At 38.1% G+C, this 18,372-nt stretch overlaps 1 protein-coding gene across 3 annotated transcripts in view; it reads right to left on the reverse strand.

Moving 5' to 3' along the window:
- LOC119743414 (mitogen-activated protein kinase-binding protein 1-like) overlaps positions 1 to 18,328 on the reverse strand; it is a 57,763-nt gene extending 39,435 nt beyond the window's left edge. For all 3 annotated transcript variants that reach the window (XM_038219809.1, XM_038219810.1, XM_038219808.1), the window contains exons 1-3: positions 18,162 to 18,328; positions 15,930 to 16,179; positions 14,460 to 14,551 (exon numbers count right to left, since the gene is read on the reverse strand). In XM_038219809.1, the coding sequence (XP_038075737.1) occupies positions 14,460 to 14,551; positions 15,930 to 16,058 (221 nt within the window). In that variant the 5' untranslated portion in view covers positions 16,059 to 16,179; positions 18,162 to 18,328. The remainder of the gene's footprint in view (positions 1 to 14,459; positions 14,552 to 15,929; positions 16,180 to 18,161) is intronic.
- Between the last annotated feature and the right edge of the window lie 44 nt (positions 18,329 to 18,372).

The raw sequence follows: 18,372 nt of genomic DNA on the forward strand, positions 1-18,372 counted from the left end.
AGTATAAAACCAGTCAAGTAATGGGGCCAATCATTCTTCAGTTTTAAAAGGTCAAGAGATGACAGTGTTCATAACAACCAACACAGATTTGTCACCTCAACATCTTGAAAGTTCAAATGGCCACATTCACATTTATTTATTCACTGGAATAAAAAAATGTAAGTTTTGAACAAAGCTTTGAACAGTACATGTACAAACCGGTAGTCACATTGAACTTACATGTAACAAGTTCTAGACATATTCTCACAGATCTTGCGTACACATGTACGTGTAATGTACATGTACAAATGTAGACTCCTTAAACACATTAACACAAATTTATCTGTTTGATACATCTGCAGGCTAAGACACATTTTTTCAACCATAAAAATTACAAGTGAAAGAGACACAATAGCACAATTACAATGCAAGACAGATTTTTTTTAAACAAATGTACAGTATTTATTGAGTCCAACTTGGCAAAATGTTATGAACATATGCGATACACCAGACACATTAAATGTTCATTGTGTCTGCTCTCCTACACATTTTATGTCATGCTAATCAGGTAATTTTTTTTTAAAAATGTTGAATACATGCACATGGCGACAGAACCTTGACATAATCAATAAGGTATGATCATAATGATTAACACTGTTAAAGGGAATATACAACATTTGCAAACATCGAAAAATAAAACTACCAAGTTTTTGCGAAATACCTTAATAGGATGTTGGTAAATGACAGTCTAAAGCATCCTGTAAAATTATGGCACCTGGTATACTGTCATTTTCAAGAAAAGTGGTATTTTTGTATCAATTTCCAACGCTGATCGGCCGATCAGCGTTGGAAACAACTGGCTTTTTTTTCAAATACTGGCCCCAATTGACCATTGCACTTGTTTGCAATCGATTACAAACCTATGAACGGGTACGAGCCAGCTAGACTGGTTCCCTGACCTTACAATTCCCCAATGTATGTAAACTGCTCTGTTTCTTCTTATATGGAGTCAGGGAACCAGACTACAGGAAAATGATCGTTTTTCTTGATTTTTATAGCATTTTCGAACCCAAAAGCTCCAAAAAGTCATTGTAACTATATTTGCTTTATATATCCAACCCCCCAATTCCATCCATTTCTGAAAATTACAGCAAAAGCAAATGATGTATATTCCCTTTAAAATGTATTCCTTACTGATTTAAATTTGCAGCTGTCCATGTACAGACATGCAACTGGGAATTAAGGGGGGAAAACGAGGAAATTCCAAACCACACAAGACTTTGTACAATATTTTTCAATTTGTAATGGCACTCATGAGAAGTAAAAAACGAGGACATCAGGGGATCCGAGGAAAAGTTGCATGCCCGCATGATGTACATGACAAATATGTTGCTGGGAATGTGGGTGGGAATGTGGGTGGGAAGTTTAGACAATTTGGAGTGCTTTTGTAACGTCTGAAGTACTCTCATAACATGTGTCTTTAAAAAAAAACACTTTTATGTACAAAGTTTTCTGACTCAAAACATTTCAGACAAATATGAAACTTCTCAAGCTTAATTCACATATGTGTGACATGGTATGTCAAAATCTGGCACTTTTGGAAAAGAAGTCAATTTTGAGTTCCATTACAATATGAGTAAAATTCAGACCTTGCTCTTTCAAAAGCCGCTTTGTTTTTTTAAATGTCATGTTAATTTTGCGTTATTTCAAAAACAACATCTTGAGCAAGTGTCATTTGTGAAATGACATGCCTCTCTAAGAGTGTTTTAAAAAATAGAGTTTGTCGAAGAAATTTCAGTTTGAAACTTTTACAGAACACTTTAAACATCAGTAGCATCACACTTTTCGAAAAATCCCAAAATCACTGAAAATCACCCCATGTAATTTTTCAGCCGTTTTTTTTCCATTCATGGATCTGCCCAATTCCGCCTGGTTTTGACAAATACACATGTACCACGTCACATGCATGTATGTACGTTTACAGCAAAAAAGAAGCTATCTTCATAATCAAAAATTGCAAAATTCATCATGCACTCTATTTACATCATGTACAGTATCTCTGGGCCATGTTTGTCACTTTCCCCAGCCACAAACCCCCCCCCCCCCCAAAAAAAGGAGTGTCCTACATGTACATACATGTTTATATGCAAAATTGGCACAGTGACAGCTCTGTGTCCCTGTGGTTTTTCCTTTCACTGGTCAATGCCTTCTCCCCCACAGAAATGCACTGTGGTTTAATCTTCGTTCAAGCATGGAGCCCACACAAAAAGTCTGGGCCAGCCTTGGTCCAATGATCCTCTTGTTGAATATTGATGGGGGAACCCTAGCCCTCAGGCAGTATTCAATTATCCTAAAGATTCCCCAAAAAGGAACAACACTACATGTGTAGGACTTGGACAAAAAGTTAGCCCAAAAGTGTGTCAGTTTTGTATTTTTTTTTAATTTCAGGAATGCAAATTGCACAATGGCATTTGCTCAGTTATATTGTAATGAGGGTAACTATACTTACTGGTATTTGTATCAATGCTTTTTATTGAGTAGGGCTGTGCATCGAAACTGGGTACCCAACCGACATGATATAACTTTGTAACTTCTCAGACAATGAAGAAGAAGGGTTCTGAATGTTATTTGTGGGTTATTTTTAAAATGAAACAGGACACATGAAGAAAACAAAACAGATTTTATTCCGATGACGCTCCCAAAAGTTGCAGTTTACGCCATTAAGCTATAATGCTCACTGTACACACTTGTATCTTGCTGTATTGATGCACAGATATGTACATGTAGTAGTATTTAGCCTATCGTACGAACCTTTATGAACAATCTGAACAGCAACTTCTTAAATTTGAATTTTTGGGTTGGGTTTCCTTTAAATGGGTACCCATTTTTTTTAATCGGGTACCCAGTTCCTGTACTACCCCCGTAAATGCACACCCCTACAGGTATTATTGAGTACCGCAAAACAGGGTACACCCTGTGTACAACTGAACAATATCCAATTTTGCGGTTTGGAAACATGGGGATACGCATGCAACTACCGTAAAGTGCCGCAAATTGATATATTTTTTTCAGTGCCTCATTATTGTACAATGTAGATTAGTCACTCAGATGATTAACAGAACAAACCTGAAAGACATATATGTACATTGTACATAGTTTAAACAATGACACATCAAACGCCAATTTTATGGGAGAGTCATAATTAAAAAGTTGAAATGCTTGTTAAGCATGTCATTGTGCTACATGTAGGGCTGTTTCAAACATCTGATCATCCACTTCAATTCAAATATTTGAAAATGGGAGGGGTCAGGAAAAAAATGAAAAAATAAAATAAAATGCAATTGAGTACACATGATGTTCTCAATAATTCAGTAAGCTCACTGTCAATTTTCAACAGGCGCACTCACATCCCGACATGCCCGATTGACAGCCCATTTAATTCCCTGATCAGTGCATGCAAATATCAACCAGTGCATGCGAGACGCATACAGTTTCTAAACTGTCCCATTCAACTGCCAATCCGCACATGTAATTTAGGCTGGTGCATGTAAAACTTGATCGGCACTTTTTCAAATATTTGAAAAGTCCATCAAATCCAAGTTTGAATAATCAAATACAGGCGCTTAACTATTCGAAAGTGCACAGCACTACTGTACAGGTAACAGTACACTGTGCATACATGTACTCCAAGTATGTATAATGCATACCAACACACTGTAAACATGTACATGTTTCATATCATTGTGCTGAACATGCACATGTACCGGTACATTTAGAGCATTCACACATTAAAAGAAACCATCAAAAATTATGCAAGTTCAGGAACATGTCAAGTATAAGACTTGGAAAAAGTTGCCTGTATCTGATAAAAGTGCACTATTCAGTATTGCAACGGGAATTTGTTTCTCCTGAGGGCTACATACATCTCCCATTCTCGCATCACCTTTAACATTACTTTTAACTGCCCTGATAACAAATGTGGGATAGGGATGATAACACTATCAAGGACACTATACCGACCGGTACATGTATGTTCATGTATGAACATCTTTATCCCTTAAAAATTCGTTAAAACATAACACTTTCTGGTGAAATTAATCCATAAAAGCTATTTCAAGGATATTTAAGGCTTAAGGGACTAATCCTGCAACTAGATTACTAATCTCTCCTAATGTGTTGAAATATCCTTGGGACAAAAAAGGAAAAGTCACAGCAACTGGTACATAAAATTTACAGGGATAAAGATGTGGGCACCTCTGGGTGCATATCTAGCCATTTTTTCATTTTATTTTTCCACTGTTTTTTTTTTTTTGGATGAAGGATGGGCCAGTCCACTGTCATTATAAATGAGTTCTGTTGGCTTGGCCCATTAACATCAGACACTCCACTCATCTCCAGCCTCTACCTGTACATGTAGGGTAAAAGATTGAGTCATCATGTGTTGTTTGTATTTCCATAGCTCCAGGGTATTTTTCTTATAACAAACCTCCCACATTTTATTAATGATAGATTTGGCAGGGAGTGATAGATTGACAATGGTCATCTGCAATTTTAAGCGCACTTGCCTTGGCAATGAACACACCTGATCTACCGGTATGATCTTGTCTCCAGACCAATTAGAATGGTGGGGGTGCGACAACAAATTTCCTGACAGACCTTTTGGGAGGGGGAGGGGGAGGGAAGGGGCTGGGGAAGGGTGAGGGGGGAATGGGGATAGGGGAAGGGAGAGGGGGGCTGGGGGCGGGGGTGGCAGGGGGCTGGGGGAGGGGGGGGGGGCAGGGGGAGGGGGCTGGGGCTTGACTGAGCGAGGAGGAGCTGAACATCAGCTGACTTATTGGGGTGCTGTTCAAAGCAGACAATCTTGGACACTATCGGACAATGGGTGGTGCTATTCATTGCGGCATATTTGCCAACAGGATACACGATTTTGCCGACGGGGCAATGTTTTCGCCGACAAAAACGAATAATGAGAGGGGTTGTGACACCGCACACATCCCCACTCTAGCAACACCACGGATTATGATACAGTCAAGTTAAAAAATAAACCTTATGTTTTTTTAAAAATGTGTCATCTTTTCAAATGTATTCCAGCTCAAGTCTGTGATGAGTCAGGCCTACTAATGAGAAGTGGTCCATATAAAAGTACGGTAAACCTCTCTAAACTTGATGATCAAGCTAATAGGCTACCATGTTATATTTAGGATCAGCAATGCAAATAGTGCCGTTCAGTGTTCACCAATTATGAGCCCTGATAACGCAATGAACCAGGAAATCATACTCAACAGTATACTTGTCTAAGTGCCTGGATAAAGGTATACATACTGATATACCCCCCCCCCCCCCGGTACATGTAGGCACTTTTGACAAGCTTGCATTCAACCTAATTTTAATGTTGTGGTTCAGAAAAGCTGTTGAGCTACATTGTACATTGGAGGTGGATACCAGATTCACAAAATGTTGTATCATTTTGTACATCGACATCGATCAGCTTCAATTTCCTCTATTGCTTGATCACTGCAACATGTACCGTACTGCAGTGTACATAAACAGGATACAGCATTCATACATAATGTAGCGAAGACCCATTTATCAAGTTTCCATAGTAACAGAATGTACACTTCGAAGATTTAGTGGTACCATGGTTACCCTTGTTTGAAGAGTGAATGACTCATGAACCAGTTGATACAATGTACATGTATGTGCGGGCCTGTTACCATGCCAGAATGCAACCATGCTGCAAATATTTGCCAGCAAAGGTGTCAGTGTTGGTAACGTACATGTATCAGTGTGCAAAATCCAAGAACGTAAGTGAAAGAAAAGGAATTGAATTACAGTTTAGAATACCAATAATCCAAACGAAATCACCCATTGTTGCGTTTTGTTTGATTCCGGAGAAAGCACCGGTACCAATAAATGTGCAAGCAAGGTTTATTCAAATCCTCCTACTGATCATGCTGATAGAACTGTCATTTTTGTCCAAAAAAAAAAACCACTTCCTCTCCCATAGCTTTTGTACAGGCTTGACAGATTTTCTCTCTCCATTTCGTCACTAAGAGAGGGGTTTTAATACCTTAAAAACAATAAAATAGGTCTTTTACATGTTTGTACCTGTACATGAACACTTTTTAAAATTTTCAAAAATTTCATAAAAGGCTTAACAAAAAAAACATTAAAAACCAAATATTATGTAAATTGCATGTAAATTGCATGTAAATTTACATGTAAAGTAAGAATTTGCAGATGATAAATTGAACACAAACATGTGTTCGTGTATTGAAATGTTTCTTGAACCAGAAGTACCAGTACGGTATGTAAGAATATAGAACTAATTTGATCTCAACTTCTAAATTAGCTATTCAACCTGCTCACATAAAAAAACACTGCTCACTTGAACAGTTTGACCCACATTTAGGCAATTCAGTTACCGATTCAAAACTTGGCTAAAAACACCCGAATGATAGTGCAAGCGACCTTGTCCTAGGGGTCACCCAGATTGACAGACCTCTTGGGAATATCTAGAGATCAAGGGGGCAGTGATACTTCCTAATGCCCACTGGGCAGACCGCAGACCACACAATCATAAATGAGGGCACACTCTGACCACAGATGATGCACAGATGTGCAGTATTCAATTATATTGAGAGATGGCAGGGCACTCAGGAATTAATGAATCATGAAAAATGCCAGTAATCTGGTCATATTCATAGCATTGGAGGTGTTTGGTTTTTGCATGCTCCACTTATGTTGCATGCTATCACATGGTCAAATTACAATTGGACATTTTAGCAACTATATTTGTCTGAACTAAAAAAAAAAATTTAAAACTAATTTCCCAGTTCATTTCCAAACATTTGTTGGGGTCTATTTCCCCCTCCTTTTACTTTACATTTAATTAACAACCTGTAGCTTTAACTAAATGAGGCCAGAAAAATTTCTGGAAAATTCCATACAAGACAAGACTCTCTTTGTCACACAACGACAAAGTAAAAGCTGATGTTGTTGCATGTAAACCTATGTACCGGTAGTCGCTGTTAGTGTTAGTAGTGCTTGAAACTGCCCAGCCTGTTAGTGATCCATACCGGTCCATAAACCTAATGTGTAGCAGCCATCTTAGAGGGCAATGCATTTGTTTTGCTGGGATAAATATGCATTCAGTGAACAGTTTGTGCATTCACTGTTACTGAATTAAAATAACAAAAGATGCCCTCTAACTCTAAGATGGTTACTCAACTCAAAATGGGTGAAGGAGCTGTTCCTTGCTCTATGGCTTAAAGGGAATGTACAACATTTGCTTTTGCTGCAATTTTCAGAAATAAATGGATTTGGAGGATTAGTATGTTATAGCAAATATTGTTAAAATGACTTTTTTTCACGTTTGGGCTTGTAGATGCTGGAAAAACCAAGAAAACCAATCATGTTCTTGCAGTCTGGTTCCCTGACCCCACTTAAGATGAAACAGAGCAATTAATAGACTTTGGGGAATTGTAAGGTCAGAGAATCAGTCTAGCAGACTTGTACCTCTTCACAGGTGTGTAATCAATTGCAAAGAAAATGCGGAAAAACTAATTATGAAAAATTCGGAGCAATTTTTGAAAATTAGCCAGTTCTCTCCAACGCTGGTCGGCCGACCAGCGTTGGAAAAAATACCATTTTTCTTGAAAATGTCAGCACACCAGGAGCCACGATTTTACAGGATGCTTTAGACTGTCATTCCCTAACAATCCAGTAAGGTATTTCGCGGTAATTTGATCATTTCATTTTGTGATGTTTGCAAATGTTGTATCTTCCCTTTAATCAAGTACAGCACAGCTCATTATCAACTAGTTGTGTCCCTATATGAACTGTACACATGTATCACATGTACATTGTTTACTCAGGTTATGCATGCACAGTTACTTTTGAGATCATCTATATGATCTATTGATGACATTATAATTCACAACAGGTACAATGACATCACAACATAGCAGGTACACTGTATTTTTGACCTGATGAATACACAGGTAATCCAAGGATGAAGAGAGATACTAATAACATGCTTAAGATGGGTCAAAATCTGGAGCCAGGCATGACAAAGGCTCAACTTCGCTTCACAATACATACTGTCTAACCCTGCAGGGACCCTGCCTTCCAAGTATGTCATTATAATGCATGTAATCTCTTGACAATGTAGATTGAAAGACTGTTTACTTGGACACATAAATTCCAAGCCAAGAGTACCAGGACACTGAGACTGGGTTGCTGTCATCCTTTTGATTACTTCATGTACCCCGTATGGATAAAATCAACCTAATTTTAATACATGATGTACCAGTACCGGTAGGGTTGGCCCTATTGATCCAAAAAACTAACTCTTTTTTTTTTTTAGAAAGGCTTGAAGTACATCCATCCAGGGACCATTGTCTGGTCCCTGATCCATCCATGCTTCTCAACAGTTAAAGGTTTTCTCCAAATGTGTTTTTCAAAATGGCATGTTTTATTTTCATTAACAAAAACTTTTCTTTTTTTAAAAATTATTTTGGTGTCTGCAACCCTATGTAAAAAGGCTTTTTATTTGATGTCTCATTCAAAATGATTTTTTTGCATGTAGGCCTATTGTTATAAAAAATAACAATTTAGCTGTGACATGTCACAGCAGAAATGTAAATTTCAAATGTACAGATATGCAGTTGTACATTTAAATGTATGCAATCTGTTCAACACTTGCAATTACATGTGAGTATGAACTCACTCAACACAATCAATAAGAGCAATGAGACTTAATTTGATTGCTAAAACCTTACACTGTGTGCATTCCTAAAAGAGCAGCCAGCATTACTGGAGCACACTGCGCCCAGTACATTACAGTGCCTGTTGTGAACTGAACACCCTCATAATAATTGGTCATCATAATTATAATCATAAGAAAGCAAACAAAACTGGAGTTTCAGGAATGCTGATCCTTTCAAAAATGTAAGAATGTGGGCGGAGGTCACTAATCATCTCAAAGTCACTTCATAGAGATGCCCAACCAATTTAATAAAATTCAGTCTTTGCCATTCGCAGAGAAGTTTGTATACTGTGAGCGACCTGGAAATGTGAGGTCATTAGGCCAATAAAAAAAAAATCTGTGTTTCCGGTTACCACACCCAACCAAGAAAAACATGCAGAATCTAAAACTTTTTATTCAAAAAATATTTATTTTTTTTAACCCTAACGTACCTGAATCCATCAAAATCAACACCCCTGTTTTGGAGGATTTTGGCGGAATCTGAGGATACCTCCATATTGTAAAAGTTGGGGGATTTTGATGGATTCAGGACATGAGCCTAGCAGTCACTGCAGGATTTTGATGGATTCAGGATGCCTCCACATTGAGCAGTTGGGGACTTTAATGGATTATGGATCTCAACAGATTTACTCCCGGCTAACTGGTGGATTCACTGGCCACCAACATCTTTTTGCATGGCAAAATTGATGGATTTTGGTGGATTCAGGATACTTTCTAGTAAAAATACCCAAAGGGTTAGGGTTAATGAAAACTTAAGTTTTATTTCATTTGCTGTAAGTAGTCACCAGTACAGTCTTGCTGCACCGTTATCTCTTAACTAGAACATACATGTAGTATGCAAAAAGTTGAAAAAAACTTGACCATCATTCCACCATATGTTTTTTTGGCTATAAAAAAATTAGTAAAAAAAAAAAAAAACTGAATTAAGAACCAAAAAAAAAACCCCTCCCGCCCACCTTTTTTCCAATGTAATAGGAAACGCAATGTATTTTGTTCTTGGCCTTAGTAGGGACAGCATTCTATCTCTAGCTCACCCTGTCTCCCAGGGTATGTGTCAACTGGAAGAAGTGGGAGGATGAGGTGCCTGTGACAATGTCATAACAATTACCCAATATGGCCAGCCTACGGCCAGGCAACCAAGCTATGGCCAGGCAGCCAGGCTACGGGGAGGCAGCCAGCCTACGGCCAGGCAACCAAGCTATGGCCAGGCAGCCAAGCTACGGCCAGGCAGCCAGCCTACGGCCAGGCAACCAAGCTATGGCCAGGCAGCCAAGCTACGGGGAGGCAGCCAGCCTACAGCCAGGCAACCAAGCTATGGCCTCCAACACTTATGCACACGTCAACTGAGTTTGGTAGTTAATGAGTAAACAAAAACATTCTGACAATAAACAGTGCGTCAATGCACAGTTTATTATGCAGTGTAATCAATTCAAGATGGATCATGGCATGCATTTTTCCATTGGAATAATTCTTGTGATGTAATGTGACAGAAATCCAATCCTGATACTTGCTACCGAGTAATTAGATCTTTTAAGTAAATTATGATATTGTTTCATTAAGTTCTGATCTCTTAAGCACCAAGTTAAATAAAAAAGATAAAAACCACCAAACTGATGATCTTAGCAACAATTCAAAGTATTTGCTGATGGTGTTTCCTGTTTTGTTTTTGACCAAACCATGTCATTGACAATAGAAGTTCTCACAAAAAGTGGCTCATCAATGAGTCATGAGGAAGTTTGTACTTTGTGTGTGAACATCACATCAATGAGAACTGAGCCAAATGGACGATCACTATAAAATATCACACAAAATGACAGTCACTTAATAGCGACAGACATTGTAATGTATAATTTATATGGGCAATTCCATGAGAATGTAGACATGGCTAAAAAATGGAAAAGTTTATGAAATCTTCAAAATTACAGGCAGCTTAACCCCAATATTGGTATCAAATAAAATGGGACAAGATATTTCATTTGCTTGATGTGGCAGTGAGATGGAAATGTACATGTTCATGTAAGTGTCTTTTTTTTGTAAACTGGTATTTTGGCTGAAATACATAGTAGTCATTTTGGCACCTTGTTTTACATGCAAAATGCAAGCGGTTATTGTGATTTTTCTAAGAAAAAAAACCTTCATATTCTATGCCAAAAGAAGAGTGTTTTTGTTATTATTGGTTTCTTAAATGTTTAACCTTGTACCAAAGATTGGCTGGCAATCTGTAACGTGAGTTATCATAATGTGAGTTAACAAAATATAAACCGCTACAGATTTTATGATTGATTATTTCTTAATAATTAACATGACCAGTAGAATAATGACAAACTACCCTAATGATGTAAGGGCACTAAAAAAAAACCCATCGATGCACTGTGTGAGGAAAACTTTCAAATGTAAGGAATTTAAGTTTTTTCCATGTCCTTTTTCTGTAACGTGAGTTACCGATTAAAAAAAACCTTATTGCCAAACCAATAGAACTTCATTTCGTTGGCCCTGTTTGTTGGAGTTAAGTCACATAATTTCTTATGATCTTAAGATCTTCTGTAAGAAGAATTCACCCTCGATGCATGACTTTATAGAATAACAACTTAGTTGATAGAATACCCGCTCCAAAATCTAACGTAAGGTACAGAGGAATTGCCCATACCAAGTGACCGCTCACACATTACAATGTACGTATGTTGGACTGCATCTACATAGTTAATTTTATCATGGCTACAAGCAACAGCCAGTAATCACTACTAGATCCCAATGAGATCAATTACACGTTGAAGCCATGTAATAAATTATTACATGGCTTCAAGCTTTATTATTATAATAAAGCTTGTAATGCTTTGTTGGTATAAACAGAAATTTCACAAACAAGAAACACATAACACATCTGTTGAAACTGTGCATAATAATTTCTGATCACGTTTGAATAAATGAACATACGGCACTAGAAAATGTTGCGAAACATAATAAATGAACATACGGCACTAGAAAAATGTTGCACAACATAACGGCCTTGATCAAAATGAAATCAATTTTGTGTTCAGACAGTTAATTGATTTGGCTATCTTAACTTGCCAACAATATGAATTAAAAACCCAACAGATATTGTGCCCACATTTATTAATCTCATAATACATAATTGATGCGTGGAGGCCCCAAAAAGCCGCGGAGAAATGAGCATAATTTATACAAGAATATGAGCACAAAGGATGTGCGAACGGCCGAGCCTGACACTTAGTCCAGTCCGAACGCGGCTTTAGTGTTTCCTTGCCGTCTGCAGTGCAACAATTTCACGCGGTGCGAGGCAGATTCACGTGGCCGACAGATGGTGCGTCTGGGCAGCATGGCCTGACAGTATCCAGCCAGCAACAAATTAGACTCCCCGGTGATCTGCAAGCAGTTGCACCGGTTATCCTATAAAACTATCATTTTGTGTGAATAGATTTCATGTACCAGAGTGCCTCATGCGAATTAATTAAAGTATTTTTACACATGTATGTGAATTAAATTTAAAAAAAAAAATTGTCAGGATTTGTAGCAAATGCAACCTATACTGTGAGACAATACAATATATACAAACTGTATGACCGCTTAAATTAGTTAAATTTCTAGATTTTGTTTTAATTTCCCCACTGTGGGTTAACTTATTAAATTGTTCATATGTTAAGGTACATGTAGATTATGGGGGTTTTTGGTAGAAGCTCTAGGCTTTATTATCCGATTTCCTTAAATTATCCCTGCATGTTAAGTATGGTGATAGAAAATGTATGTGATGTATAGTGTACATGATGTAGGCCTACATTGTATCTTTACTACACACATACCGGTACATCTGTCCGGTAGGCTACTTTTCGATTAATGTTGTGAAAAAAAATTACACAAACTGATTAAATACAACTGACTTACTGTTTACATACATGTACATTTGCCATTAATTTTTATTTCTCCTATTGTTACTCAGAAAATGATACAAATATCCTGGTTCTTCCTAACCATCTTTCCTTAATTTTATATATATACCAAGTGCTGCACAGAAACCATGGCAACACTGAAGCCTGCTACATTTATCACACTCCACATTGCAGCTAAGTATTTTAACTACTCCCATAAATTTCCAATTCAAATAACCAATTTCCTTAAAAACATGTACGCCCATAGGAAGCTGGAAAGCCATGGGGCGATTCCTTTATTGTCCAAGCCTCAGATTTCCTCTATCTGCATGCTGGGGAATTGAGAACTCACAGCATTCTGTCTGTATTGTCCTGATTTCCTTTGCCCAAGCTGGGATTTGGGTCACTTGCGACGGATCAACAAAACACAACTGCTTTAAAATAATTGGATAACCGTTCGTGTGTGCCTTTAAGTCATAATACTCTTGATGAAAATATCATGCCTGGGAATAAATCACAGATCCTACCTGGGGTTATGTTTTGGTGTTTATAAAAAAATGTCCACCAAACAAAAAGGCAGAATAACAAAGTGTTCTTGCTTCATGGCCCTGGCAAAATGCAATTGAGAACAAATAAATGTACATTTGTAGTCTAGCCCTGTCTTCAGCATTCTTTGAAATGCGACGATACCGCTTGTAAGTGAAGACTCTTAATGAGGTAACCATGGTAACATAAAGGATTTGTAATGTGTGTACGCTTATCCAGCTGATATTATTAATGCTGCAAACATACATTCTGTGCAAAGTTGTCCTTTCAGTCAAAATCAATCAAGTGACTGTTAAAGAGCTCCCAGCCTACATAAGGCAGGACTGACTGTGGCTATGACCGTTTAATCATCTTCTAATCTTATAGGCTTGATACCGTACATGATACAGCTACATGTACGGCATATATATGCTTTGATAGTTTGACTCCAGCTGATTGATAAGCCAGCTGTGCCTACTTCTTGCCTGCTTTTGTCTGTTGACTGAATCTGACTAGTCACAGTGCTTGCTTGAAATGTGATCTGACTGTTGGTGACTAGCCTGTGTAAAAAGCATGGCAGGAGGATAACAACTAACCTAATGAACTTTCAGCTCAGTGGATACTAAACAATGATGACGATGCATTCTGAGAAAGAAAACGTTGTTTGGATCTCAAAACTGGATTCTGTTGCTAACGCTCTTCAAAAATGTACCCGCAGGCACGTACCCTGTTATGAAACCACCTTCAATGTTTGTTTTCTTCCAGAAAATACCATTTCAAGCAGAACTGTTTCACAGGGTATTTGATACCAGTCCTATCTTCACTTTGAGTAAGATTTCTGTCATTAAATTGGTAGGTACATGAATATTTCCGGGTAATTGTAAATGATCCTACATGGCTTCAAATGAAATGCATGTAAGTACCGGTATGTACATGTACACATACACTTTACATGTACAGTATTAATACCTGCAACTGCAATTAAAAACAAACTTTAATGGCAGTGCATTTTGAAGAGCTTGACCATCTGTAGTGGCTTTATATGTTTACAGTAGAGGCACTATAAATAAATACGTGAAGATGTAGTTCTGCAGGCAGCATTGGTACACAACTTTGTGTATAATCATGGCAATAAAGAACACATTTCTAAATTTAGCATATAACCTACTAACCATGCAAAAAGCGTTTTTGACTACAACAATTGAACCAAGCATTTCAATTATGATTTTTTTTTTAACAATAAGTTTTCAGAAAGTGTCAAGTTGTGTCTGTTCCATGCAAGGAAAATGTGATGGACTTACCCAGCTGGGTACACCACCAGGCCCGTGGTTGGGTCACAAGCAAAGGTTCTGTTGTCTCGAACTGTCAGGCCAAGAACTCGCTCAAGGGTCACCTGAAATAACAATTGACAAAACCAAAATATTGCAATCCAAAATTATACAACTTCTAAGCAAATCGACACTTTTGTTTTCAATGTGTACACTACCATTTTTTATTCATAATACAGAGATGTCAAGTACATGTATGACATACAAAAATTACAAAAATGTGTACATTTATAATCAGCTTAAAAAGCAAAAAAAAATACATCAGGCTGAATAACACTTTGTCAATAACACATTTAATTTACATAAAGATAAACCCAAAACACATGTATGCATAGTGAGCTGCTATACGTAAAAGGAATGGGAAAAAAATTGCACTCTTCTCTTGAACCGGTACTTTTTACAACTGGACATGACTTTGAATATTTTGAATTTTTTTTTAATTGCACAGTGTAATTCCAGTATCAAACAATTACAGTACATTTGATTTCCCTATTATTTTTTTTTTTTTATTAAAATAGGGGGTCGTAGAAAGGAACTCTTAGCAAGGGTTCAGATTGAACTGTGCTTAACTCATATCCAGATGCACGATGTAAATTATTACTAAGCTGCAGCACCACAGCTCACTACCTGTGCGTGTGTTTTTTACATTATAAATGACCCTGTTCTATTATGAACAGGTGAACTGTAACTTTGGAATTGAGTGTATGGAAACACTGAAATGATACGTGTACATTACATTGCGGATTACATTTCTCCATAATTCCATTTTGAAAAGATCTGTAAGTTTCATTTGAACTGGATCTGCATACAAAATTTGCCCAACATGGCTGAAAGTAAGAAATATCCATTATGTAACAGTCCATGTGTTGAAGGCTTTGAGGGGCAAGTCCACAATAAAATTTAACATGTTAACCATTACATGTACTTTGCCCAATATGGCTGAAAGTAAGAAATAAGCTTATCCTTATGTAACAGTCCATGTGTTGAAGGTGTTGAAGGGCAAGTCCACAATAAAACTAAACATGTTAACCATGACTTCCCAGGCAGAAATTGGGGGTACACAGGGCACAATCTACTGGACAACTGGGCAAAGTCCCATGATTTAAGTGTCGGTCCAGTGTTTAGTTTTCTATGACTTCCGTAGACCAAAGGTCCAGTAGTTTTTGACTTTGCTAATATGCTTCACAACTGTTTTTGTAATGTTTGGTGTTGACTCCCATTTTCCCATTAGAAATGTTGGAATACAATTTGTGACTTTTACCTTTTCCAATAAAGAAATTTTAGAATTTAAACCGTAAATGTGACCAATAAAAATGGTCTTGGAATATTTTCTCGCTACGAGTCATGTTGTCCAGTAGATTTTTACATTAAACTCGAACCCTGAATATTTGGAAAGATTATCTATCTGTAGCACTGTACATGTAGTCCTATATGGCCTCTTACCCTTTCTGAGAGGGGTACCCCTTTGCTCCTCTTCTTGGGCATGGGGGCCCGGACCGCCCTCTTGGTTGGCACTGATGTCCTCTCAGCCAAATTGAGAATGTTAGGCCTCTGGTTTGCATTGCCGCTCATGTTGGCCTCCCTCCGTTTTGGTTTGGAGGATCAGGCGTCGTGTTGTGTTGCAACAGTCACCTTTGGAAAGTCAGCATCTGGGACATTTCATTCTACCATTGATCAATGATCATCAACGATCCTATCGAAAGAAAAACAATTACATTGTACATTGTATGGTAGGTTCAGTGTATATGATCTGATACACAGTGCCCTCTGGAGACATGCACACAATAGGGAACAAAAGATTGTATACGTCTCCACAGGCAATTTCTATAGATGAATACGTCTCCACAAGTTTATAACGAAATAGATATATATGGACTTTACTAAAAAACTAGGAATTTCCAAGGTATGTTGATCCGTCGCATATGGAAGAGTTTTAGAAAAGAGATATTAAGTCCGAATTTCAGCCAAGGAAATTAATTCTGGTTAAAATAAGAGCATTTTGAAACTACACTTTCAAACTCGAAAACTTTACTACACAAGAACAAAGAAATGTCTCCACAAGGATACAAATTCCAGTATGGGTGTACTACACACCAGTGTTGGTTTTGCTAAACGAGACTCTAAAACCTAAACCATGTTTGCTGGTCACAAAGGATCAGCCTAATGTCCTCTCTGCGCCCATCTCTCTGAGTGATGACTCTCTGACAACTGCCTGACTCTCTGACGACTGACTGACCGTTACTTGTTGTAACTTAGCCTGGTTATGTGCTGGTAAAGACAGTTGGGCAGTGCAAGTACTGTAGGATTGTAAATCTTGAAATGGGCTAAATCTGGCCGATTGTGTGTACCACTTCAGTGGCGCACCCAGGATTTGGTTGGGGGGGGCTCAATTTTTTTTTCAAAAAATGTCACCAAAAATTTTTTGCCGCAGAAAAAAATTGGGATTTTTTTTTGGGGGGGGGGGGCCTATTTAACGTTGGTAACACCACTTACACCCCTATTATACTACTCAAAAACAGGCCAAATACATCACCAAGGTAAAATCGTGGGACTAAAAAAAAAATTACCCCCCCCAAAAAAAAAATAATTTACATGCCCCCCCCCCCCCTCCCCCTGGGTGTGCCACTGTACCAATACCAGATCATGGCAGATGCATGAGAATTGACAGGGGGCTACCATTACAATAGGATATACAAAGTAACAGAATTCTGCAAAATCTATGCATTACTTCCCAAGATAAAGTCATTTAAATACAAATTAAACCAGATGTAATCATATTTTTTTTAAATGGCCACCATTGGACTCAGGAAATGACATATGTACCAGCTTTATGTATGGGCTAGATGCAACTGACAAAGAGGCCAAAATGATGTCACTGTTTACAATTTATTTGGCCTTGTAAGGCGAAATAATAAAAAAAACGTGTTTAGCGTCCCCGCCGGCTTCCTTTTTGGAGGCCCCCTCCTTTTTTAGGCTTTTTTTTGTTATTTTCAATCTAGCCCATATAAAGCTTGTATGTCATTCCCGCGTCAAAGTGGTAGGTAGTGTGGTAGGGTAGGTAGGGAAACTGGAAGCAGAACTAGTATTATTTTTTTTGGCGTAAGTATAAATTGTTTAATAAACAATTGGGAGTCAAATTTAAAAAAATAAAATGATGACAGAAAACTACCCCCTAAAATTGGCAATAAAATAGTCCGAGCAACTTGGACCCAACGTATCGCCTTTTTCAACATTCGGACATGGTCTGGCGATAGACATGATAGACCATGTCCGAATGTTAAAAAAGGCGATAAGCTGGGTCCAAGTTACTCGGACTAGCATTGACTTGTAGCAATAGGCTAGCATTAATAATCAATTTAGCACCGTAGTACCTCAGGTTGTAAGCTTTCCAATGATACCAAACCTGTCTGTGAAATCCTTTAAAAAAAATGCAAATAGTGCAAATTAATACCAGGAGGCACTGGCACTGTATGCACTGCGACTGCCGTGCGCGCCGTGCCGCTTATCGATCACCATCGCCCGGCGCCGCGCCTGGGCCGGGGCCGGGCGCGGGGCCGCGGGACTACATACACAACATCAATGCCGGAGGTAGGCCTAGGTAGGAAGAGCAAGGAATGCCTTTATTTCCAACAGAAAAAAAAGTTAATTAAAATCGATCAATGGCTTCATACTTACTTAAAACAATAACGCATCATAAGGCTGTCTAAGGAAGCTACTTTCTTCTTGGGCGGTGTTTAAACAAGACCATTCAGTGTTGCACATTTGTGTCACGTTCTCCACTTGTCAGATGCAATTTCAATCTGCCATGATAATCTGCGGCAAATTCGAATTTCAATAGGATTCACCTATTTATCACCTCTACCAGCATTGTACTTTGTGATTGGGT

The sequence above is a fragment of the Patiria miniata genome, unplaced genomic scaffold (genome assembly GCF_015706575.1).
Source record: "Patiria miniata isolate m_02_andy unplaced genomic scaffold, ASM1570657v1 HiC_scaffold_6, whole genome shotgun sequence".
Taxonomy (NCBI): domain Eukaryota; kingdom Metazoa; phylum Echinodermata; class Asteroidea; order Valvatida; family Asterinidae; genus Patiria; species Patiria miniata.